This window comes from Grammomys surdaster, unplaced genomic scaffold, assembly GCF_004785775.1.
Source record: "Grammomys surdaster isolate TR1022 unplaced genomic scaffold, NIH_TR_1.0 140, whole genome shotgun sequence".
NCBI classification, from domain to species: domain Eukaryota; kingdom Metazoa; phylum Chordata; class Mammalia; order Rodentia; family Muridae; genus Grammomys; species Grammomys surdaster.
The window spans coordinates 246,023-256,917 of NW_021604598.1; the positions used below are offsets into that span (position 1 = coordinate 246,023).

The window sequence follows — 10,895 nt, forward strand, 5'->3', positions numbered from 1 at the left end:
TAGAATATCTCCTTGTATGCTTTCTGAGTTTTTCTTTATTCTTTTTCTATTGATATTTGTTTCTTTTTTCTCCTGTTTTTACTACTTGGATTGCTACACTCAACCATTTCCTGTTATATGACCCAGATATAATGAGTGCTAAAATTCAAATCAAGATATTCTAAAAGAGTAGCAAGTACTCTCAAACTCTAAGTCATCTCTTCAGCCCAGAAAATCAATTCGTGTAAAATAAAAATAAATACAAACACATGTGTGGATACAAAAACAATTATTGTAAAATGAGGTCATGAATTTGAAGAAGAGAGAGGTTGAATAATGGAAAGGGAAGGGAGAGATGTTATAATTAAATCACAAGATATTGTTATGATTTGTTTCATGTCCAAAATTGTATGTAAATTAAAACTAGAAGAAAATGCAATATAACCATAATTTTAGAGTCTAAACTACGTCTTTATCAGTTAATCAAAATATACTTCTTTATACATATGTGTCATTGAAGAGTATGTTTCTAAGATAATAGCAAACATGCATAACGTATTTCTGACTATTATCGCATATAGAAGTTTAATTATTAATAAATATATGCTATGATTGTTAGAAACATCTGAACCATGGAGTACTTCTCAACTCAAAAGTAATAGTAAATTATTGACACAATCAAATGGATAGGTCTAAAATTCATATGTGGAATAAAATTAAATGAGCAAAAGTAATTTGACAAGTCAACAAAGAAAACATTTTATAGATTGTAAATGATTCATTAATATTTTGCTATTTACTAGATATGGACAGACAAATAGATAAATGGCTATGTTTATACATGAATTTTAAACTCTAGAATGTTGTAGAGTTTAAATAATTTAGCTGGTTATGAAAAAACTGCTGAGTCTGGCATGGCCTTAGTAAGGATAGAATGACACCACTTCTGCCCCTGGGAAAGAGACAGCAGGAGTGGGGCTCCAGGGGTGTCAAAGACTGCTATGGGAATAAGGCTTGTTTGTATAATAATGTACATATTTTATGTACCTCCTTCAAGGAATGTTCTCCTTGTTAATATTAATTTCCTATGATCATCAGAGACAGAACAACTGGAGGTGTGGGTATGGGTAAAGTCTCACCAAAATATTAAACACTGAAAGTTTGAGGACAGCCCTTAAGGTTGTGGAAAAGGACTCTAAAACATAGGTTTGAACATTTAAAAAAATATTTCTCAAAAATAAAGATGGAATATTAATTTTATGAGGAGCTTCACAAATCTAAAGGAGCAAAATCAGCTGTATTGTAAGCCAACTTGTCAGAATGGTACTAAGGAAGTAGATAAAGAGATATAAGGAGTGGTGATCATAGGAAATGTCACTCAGTTAAGCCTTTTTGTTTATGCTTACAAAGGCAGATAAACTCCTCAGACCAGTGTAAGTCTGTGACAGAGCAAAGTGTGGTAGAAATGGTAATTTCAGGAATGGCCTATCCATCTAGCTTATAGTCTGTGCTTAATAGAGGCAGGCAAATCTCTGAATTCTTCTACAATGTTAAAAGAAAATATGTGCTTCCTATCTCCTAAGAATTAAGGGACTGGAGTCAGGGGATGCTGATTCATAGGATAATCTAAAGGAAATCTTGAGTAAATGACTGGATTAATATGTAAAATGAAAGACTCTGGTTATGATCTGCAAGAGAAGAGCTATCTAGAGAATTTTTTAGAGCAAGAGAGAGAACTGCTTAGAAAACTGTCTCGAGAAGACAATAGCAAGTGAAAGATGTCTAGAAAGAAAACTATCTAGAGATCTTCAGAAAAAAGTAGAACACAGAGAAAAGGCAGACTGTAAAGATGTCTTGAGCAGAACACAGACAGACAGCTTCATCCCACAATTTGACTTTGAGTACTTTGTTTCATGGCACCCATTCCTCAGAACCTTTCTCCAAGCCCAGGCTGGTCCTTGGCAGAAAACTGCATAAAATAATCCTTTCAAAATAGAACACTGATTACTCAAGCTAATATTGATCTTTTGGAATTAAAGTTTAAACATTTGAATAATTTGTTAATGGAGTTTTATTATCTTTATTTGAATATATACAAGACATTATAATCATAGTCGCTCTAATTTCCCTATGTTCCTCAGATCCCTCTAAATTAAGTTCCTTCAATTTTATTTCTTCATTAGGATTTCATATCTTAATGCATTCAATTAGCAGTGCTGATTTTCTTATGGAACTAACAATCCAATGGAGCTTGGACAAGCATCTACTAGACAAAACCCTTATATCATCTTAGTGAGCTATGCTATAGTAGCTTTTGTAGTTATTAGCTAACTGTAAGCAGTAATTCTAGAAAAACATGATTTCAGCAATTATTCTGAATATTCTGAATATATGAATATGTATTTTATGGTTTTATAGCATAAAAATTGACAACTGTGGAAAAATAATAGTTCATATCAGTATGAAAAAATAAAGCTACTCATAAATCCACTTTATAAAATAAACTCAATCTGGATATGCAAAAATATTCATTTAGCATATTATTTCTTCTTTTACAACAAGACAATTCATAAAGTAACATGTGATTTTTTTGAATCAACTAAATATGAATGTTGTTTTACTTGAACAAACATATTTTATGTTGACTCACAATATTATAAACAAATGTATTTTCCATATGAAAAGGAAAATATATCTAATTAATACTGATTTTAATATGTCTAAGCAAAAGGAACACTCTGAAATACTAGCATTTTTAGCCTATAAAATTTTTATTTTCATCATATTATTACAAGTATTTTGTATGTAATATATTTATTATGATATATAAATGAAGCACATTTGCAGAGATAGAAGGAGTAGCTTACTATTATTCTTTATATTCAGGTATCCTTGAACTATACAAAAGTAGATGAAGGAATAAAATAGGAAGAGAAAAATATTAGGTGTAGAAGGAACTCTAAGCAGTAATTCTAGAAAAACATAATTTCAGCAATTATTCTGAATATTCTGAATTTATGAATATGTATCTTATGGTTTTATAGCATAAAATTTGACAACTGTGGAAAAATAATAGTTCATATCAGTATGAAAAAATAAAGCTACTCATAAATCCACTTTATAAAATAAACTCAATCTGTGATGTGATCCAGTACTAAATGCTTTCCCATGTTCTCTCCTAATAACTGAATAATTTAAGAAAGAATTTTGTCATTCATGATTATTGCTTCCCAAGGATTTTGGCAACCCCTTGCTCCCATAGGAATTATAAAACTAGACTTATGAAGAGTTGAGAATATTGACGCTCCAATGTTCCAGAACAACATATACTACAGAGTATGTAGTATAGTATGGACATGTCTGTTCTACATCATACTTGTTAGCCTTATTCCTGTCAGCAGGCAACATAAGCTATTATGGTTTCATGATTCGTTGTCATTTTGTGTTTCTTCCACTTACAGTTCCCATGGGCTTCTCTTTCATTTCCAAAGATGAGCTTAAGAATATCTCTTTATGTTCATGCTGAGGATATCTGAATTCTCTGAGATAATATATTACTGCTGAAACAGATCTATGCATGTTAGTCTTCTTCAGGCAGTGGAATTGTGAGGATAAAAGTTGGTGGACTGTTCTATTTGTGAAGCATCTGATTTACTGCCTTCACATTCCATTAGTTTTCTTCTAATTTGAAGAAGTAAATGAGAAGATTTTATTAATATATAGACTCTCCTGGAGTCCCTTTACGAGTTATATATGCCATGTCAATTTATTTTTTGTCAAATGTGAAATATGTTAAAAATTCTCTGTCATATAATTAATTTAGAATAGAAAATATATAAGTGGCAGTGTGATTATTGGCTTTCACTTCCATATTCTTATTCCAAATTGGCTAGCAAGTTTTTACTGAGAACTATTTTCTATTTTTGAATGTTCTAAAGGCCACAAATAGAAAATGGGAGACATACAATGATGATGCCTATGTCCATATGTTTCCCTGCATTAATTGCAGATTTCTAAAACAAAATGCAAAATAAAATAATACTAAAAGAAATAAGAATGTATTCATACTTTCTTAATTCATAAATTATGATATTTTGCCATCAAAATTCTTAAATATAGTAAAGACCATAAATTAATACATATGTTAAGTTCCAGTGCACTACCTTTAAACTCTCAAAGAGAAAGAAATAATGTTACATTGCTTTCTTCTATTATGTAACCTTGAACTCATATACATGTTACATGAATATATCTTTGTATTGTGTGTATGTATGTGTATATATGTATATATATTATGAATTATATGTTTGTTCTTCTTACTTCAAATCTTTTTGCTATACCATCATTTATCTATCATCTTGAGAATACCAGATATCTCATCTCTTCTTTGTTAGCTTAGGAAATATATATATATATATATATATATATATATATATATATATATATATATCCTAAAAAGGAGGTAAGCATCTCAATATCTGTCTTACATTCTACAAGTACACAGAACAACCTAAGGAGTCCTTCCCATTCTACTCCAAATTTCCCATAGAATGGGAACAGAAAAATGCAAATTCATCACTTGGTTGCCAGTGCGTACCCTGATATTCCCATAACTCACACTGTGGATCTTGGTGACATGTAAGACAGTTGATTTTCCAACTCTGGTATTTGTAGAATATTGTTCCAAAACATAGGTAAGGATTTTTTTTTTCTTAGGAGGAGAAACTCCTGAACACTGCAAAGCAGCATACATAGAGAGCAAATGTACCTCAGGCAAACTAAGCAAACTTTCATCATTAGCATATTAGTTAACTAGTTCAAAATAATTTTAAAGGTGTAGCAAGTACAAAAGCTATGAAAAACTAGGGGTAAACTTATTTGGACAAAAGTCTAGAAAGCTGAGAGGAATGTTATTAGAATAATCAAAATAACCCTCAAGGCTTTAGTAATGACTCACAGATAAAGTGCATATGTATATATATATATATATATAACTTTTGTACTTTCAGAGAATTTTGAACCAACACAGCACTGTCAGGCAGCTTATAACAGGTTATAACTTTAGCAACAGGAATATGGAAGACAAATTACATTTGTGTGGTCATACACATAATAGGTGTTAAAAGATAATATTTAGAATATTTGGAGAAATAACAAAAGTAAAGTTTTTAGAGTACTTCAAGGAAACACAGACTTCTTCATGGGAAACAATTCTAAGGATTAAAAATACCAGACAATGTTGAAGCTAACATGTGTGTTGAGTTCAAAATGATAAATGACATTTAATGTTTTGTTACATAGAAGGAAGATAATATTTGAAATCAATGAATTTTATAATTCAACATGTATCTTTGAAAGTTTTGAACATAAATAAATTGTATGCTTGCAGTGCTAAAAGGTCGATTTACTTTCTCTATGTAATTTACTGATAATGTATTTGAAAATATAATTACATTGTTTAGTCTCATTTTCCTTCTTCCACCTCTCTACAAAACTGGTTGACTCTCCTTCAAACAATATTGTGTGTGTGTGTGTGTGTGTGTGTGTGTGATTTACATCTACCAATATATTTATATATCTATATCTGGTTCTATAATGATAAAATTATTAAAATGTGAAAATTTATACCTCTTTCTGATATTTGCATGAGAAATTACATCCTATATATGTTGTTAATATCAATATTCTAAACTGTAAAATGATGAAATGATAGGAAATTAACAAATTGAAGATAACATATACATAAAATTTTAATATGACATATAGCAGACCACAGCAAAACTCATACATGTTTACTCATCAAGAATTCTATCTCTGTGGAATATATGAATTACTCAAGTCCAAATCAAATAACATATCACAGAAAGCAAGATACTTTTGTGATAAGTTTTCCCAAAGCTTTCTTCATGTCTCTATTTCTTAGGCTATAGATAAAAGGGTTCAACATTTGAGGGAGCACTGTGTACATCATATAGGACACTGTAGTTATCTGAGCAGAAACAGTAATTGCAGAACAGATGTATACTCCCACTGCTGCACCATAGAATAAGGATACAACTAAAAAATGAGACCCACAAGTAGAAAAGGCTTTGTACCTTCCCCTAAGTGAAGATATTTTCAAAATAGAAGAGACAATTCGAGTATAAGAGAAAATTATTCCAGAGATTGGAATTCCACCAAATATAAATGTTGCAAGATATATGAGGATATAATTGATGAGAGTATCAGAACAAGCGAGCTTGATGACTTGAGCAAGTTCACAGAAGAATAGAGGAAGTTCATTATTTGTGCAAAATGACAACCGCAGTATCATCAGACACTGTAATAAGCTGTTCACAATACTAATGACCAGGGACAATAGAATCATCAAACGACAGAAGTATGGATTCATAATTACTGTGTAATTCAGGGGATGACAAATAGCTGCATAGCGGTCATAGGCCATTGCAGCAAGGACACAGCTTTCTAATACAGCAAAACTCAAAACAAAGCAGGCCTGAGTGAGGCAGCCTGTGTAACTGATGCTCTGGTCCTGTGTGTGGATGTTCTTCAACATATTTGGGACAGTAGTTGTACTTAGGCAGATGTCAGTCAATGAAAGTTTGGAGAGGAAGAGGTACATTGGTGTTTGTAGATGGGAGTCAGAGCTGACAGCAATGATGATGAGCAAGTTTCCCATGATTGTGACCAGATATGTAAACACAAAGAAGCCAAAAATGAGGGGCTCTACTGTAGGATCATAGGTTAGTCTCATCAGAATAAAGTAAGATGTGCCTGTTTGGTTTCCAGGATCCATGTTGCTGATCAACCTAGTAGAAATACAAAATAAAATCACATGTGTGGATACAATACTTCATTTGGGAATATTTTAGAAATAAAACTTTTACTCTCAGTTCAAATGTATTCCTCAATTTCATTTGAAATATAGACTAGTAGATAATGTATAATATTTTTGATGTTGATTTTGATATAGGGTGATTTATTTATTTATTTTCTTGTATTTGAATGGGGACATTAATGTGTGTTGACACACACATAGAGATCAGAATAGAACTTAACTTAGTCTGGTTTTTCCTTTTGACTCATGAGCTTTGAGCTAGTAGTCAGGTTATCAAACCTGGGAACAGGAGACAACCTGATAAGTAATCTTGTCGGGTCAATAAATATTGATTTTTGAGGACATATATTTTTACTGAAGATCTTTACCATTTGCATAATAAAAAGAATGAAGGCATATATATTTTCCTCTGCAAATTTTCCTTCCATCATCCTCTTTCTTTTTCAGTGTTATTTCTCTAAATACTGTTTTATATAAAGTCTATACATATTTTCATTAAGAAAAGAGCATTTTAAAAAAATTTTGATAATAGTTTATATTTTCTTAAACTGCAAATTATCTTCATTTCTGTCACCACAAAATTAGTACCATAATAAAATGTTTGAGGTTATATCATTTTCAATCCCTAGGAATCTACAAAACATAACCTCTAATGAAACAGATTGCATAAATAATTAATTCATGTATAGTGAACAACCGATTCCAGTTCATTTAGTTTTTCTTTTGAGTGTGACTTATTGATAGTGTTCTTCTTACTAAATAATCTTTTATTGATTAAATAAAAAATAGGAACAAAGTAACATCATAATCTTGAAATGTTTGTATCTTTATATTACCTTCCAGAGTAATATATTTCAATACCACATTTTTATATATAATTCTATGCCATTACTCAGTCTCTGTGTTTCCTTCTACTGATATATAACAAAAAACAGATTCCATTGAGAGAGAAAGAGAGAGACAGAGAGACAGAGACAGAGAGACAGTGAGAGAGATTTAAACTTAACTTCATTATATCATTTGTTTCTTTTCAGGTTATGTTAATTTATTTAAATGATAATTTATAGACCTAATCATTTATTCAAAAATGGTAGAATTTAACTTTTCATCATGGAGAATAGTGAAGAATAATGTTCATTACATATATTATAAATGTTCATTTATATATTCCTTTCTACTGTATAAGAAGGTAATGAGCATGAATATTGAGACCCTTGGTTATAGTCCCAGGTATGTGTAAATGGGTTAGTTTTATACAGAAGTTCCATTTTTGTGATTTTTTCCTATCAGTTTTGGTAGAAACCTGCATAACTAACTTCCATGGTGAGTGTCCTAGATTATATTCCCATCAGCAGTGAATGTCTCCCCTTCTTTGTCTTGTTAATATTTTGTTGTCCGGTGAAACATTTTCGAACATAAATTTATTTGTATGTTTTGCTAAGTACTGAGAATGAAATTAAGTGAAAATTTAACCTTTCAAATAGAAATATTAGATAATACATACAAAGACAAAAATTAAGGATAAAATTATATATTTTAAGAAATAGTCACAAAATATTGGATTTTCACTTAGTTGTGGAAAGTGTATGTATAGGTGAGACTTCCTATTTTTCACATTCATCCTATTTATACAAAAGAACATTTAGACATACACAAAAATAAACACAGTATAATAGTGCTCATGATATAAAATTCCAGCAGAGAAAATTTTATGTGACATATATAAGACAGTTTCAATTCTACTTCTTACATCCCTGTGAGATACACAAGTGCATAAGATTTAACTACTAATTATTGTAATATGAAACTCAGAGACTCAGTATGATACGGATGAGACCATATGATTTCAAGATATTCCATTTCTACACTAGAAAACAGATGATTGTAAGTGTTTAAATAGTGTATGTGGAATAAATATTTTCCCATTCATTTCTTACACAGCGTTCACACTGGTATAAGCAAATACTCAAATAAATTTCAATGCATTTTGATGAACATCATGAAACTTCTTAACTACTGGATATAAATAGAATAAAATGACATCAGGACATAAATCAATATATAGCACCATCTTGCCATTTTCTTCTGAATTTCTAAGCCTTGAGCTCTCACAAGAGACTCTACAACTTTAACAGAAAAAAATATTTGTGGTAGAAGTGGAAAAACTCAAATAAAGAAAATATGTAGCATGAAAATTGTGAAAATAGAAGAAGTGACAAAATGCTAAGATATCTTATAGAACTTTTTTCATACAGAATAATATAAATTTAAAAATATATAACATTTCTATTATTTTTATCTGCATCTGTAAAGAAACATATAGAAAATGACAAGAATTGATCATGGATGAGTTTGATATATGAATTATACCTGATTAAAATATTAACTACACATATTGAAATTAGAAAAGACTATCATCAGAAAATTACCTTTCTCTTGAAGATAAAAAATGTTTCTGTGTGTAAAATACAGACAAATGATGTGAATATTAGTTTCTCAGGCCATGTCCATCATAAGAAAAGACACAGATTTTTCTTGCTGAAGTAGGCAGATTTACTAAATAAGGTATTCACAGACTGATTATTTTCTCTGTCTCCCCAAGGGTTCAATATCCGAAGTTCCTCATTAGAGTAGCTGATATTGGTATCATAATTCCTTGAGGTCCAGCCCTTAAAGACAGAAAGTGTTCAAATGATTTCATCATCATTGATGTAATAACTCCCTGTGAGAGTTTTCATCATTCACTTTTCGAGCAACCAGTATGTTTATTCTTATTTTTTCACATATTGAGAATATCATATAATTATATATCTTGCCTCAGCCTACTCCTCCCTCCAATTGTTTCTCTGTTCTTCCCATGCCCATGTTCAAAATTATAGCCTTAATTTTACTAATGGATATTATATATATAATACATATATAAGTATATGTATGTACTATATATGTGTGTGATTAAATATAATCTCAGTTTATGTAATATTCCTTGTGTGTGTGTGTTTTTTTATATACTGACAATTTGACATTGAATAAACAATTGGTGTGCTATTCCTTGGGGAAGATTATTTCTCCTGCTCTTAGCATTACTTAATTGCCTATAGATTGTTGTATAGTTGAAGTCTTTTGAGTTTTCCTCTGTCCAATTTAGCATATCTATTGTTGTTCTTGTTCTGTTCATGTTTTGGTAGTCATGCTTGGGAGACTTTATGGCTGTAGCTTCTATTATAACATGGACACATGGGTTTTATAGACCTTGCACGTACATTGTATAGCTTCTTTATAAAGTTACATCATCCAATGCAATTATAATACAGTATTGATCATGACAGTAGGAAAGGTAATTTGTATTTTATCATTGAAAATTTTTCTACATATGGTTATAAACAATAATATTAGGCATGTTATAAAATGTTTTCTAAAAATTCAAACTCTTGCTCATTCTGACAAATTCTTACTAAATGATGTTAAGTGTATTTTTTATTACAGGCTATTTACTGTGTGTTTTTAAGGACTGTTTCCACATGTTCTGGTACGTGTGTGCCAGACAAAATTTACAGGAGTCTGTTCTTTCCTGCTACCATATGGGCTCTGGTGATAAAACTAAAGTGTTCAGGCTTTTGCAGAAAGTGGAATAGACACTAAGCCAGTAAAATGGTCCATGTTACACTTTTAAAAAATATTTTCTACTTAAAATTATAATCAATTTAAAAAATGAATGTACTTATTCACTTTAGATTCCAGTATAATTCCTCCCCCAACTCTTCCCAGTACTCCCTCACAGAGACCTGACACATTCCCTCTACCCTAGTGACTCCCCTGGTTATCATATCAAGTTACTAAAGGATTAGGCCTCCCACTGAGGTAAGACAAGGTTGCTCAGTTAGGGGATCATGATCCAGAGGCAGGCATCAGATCCATGCATAGTCTTTACTTTAATTGTTGGAGTACCTCCATGATGACCAAGCTGCACATCTGCTACATATAAATAAGTGGTGTCCTTTCTCTTTGCTTTCTCTTTGGTTAGTGATTAAGTCTTTGTGAGGTCCCAAAGGTTCAGGCTAGTGACCCTGTTGGTTTTTCT

The 10,895-nt window shown here is 31.0% G+C and overlaps 1 protein-coding gene across 1 annotated transcript; it reads right to left on the reverse strand.

The window, feature by feature from the left end:
- Positions 1-5,836: 5,836 nt before the first annotated feature.
- Positions 5,837-6,781, reverse strand: LOC114618218 (olfactory receptor 7G1-like). Its single transcript, XM_028763914.1, has one exon. The coding sequence runs from the start codon at positions 6,773-6,775 to the stop codon at positions 5,837-5,839; it is 939 nt and encodes a 312-aa protein (XP_028619747.1). The 5' UTR covers positions 6,776-6,781.
- Between the last annotated feature and the right edge of the window lie 4,114 nt (positions 6,782-10,895).

Excerpts from the sequence above, each read along its gene's own strand:
- LOC114618218 (XM_028763914.1), bottom strand. The coding sequence starts at position 6,775 with ATGGATCCTGGAAACCAAACAGGCACATCTTACTTTATTCTGATGAGA.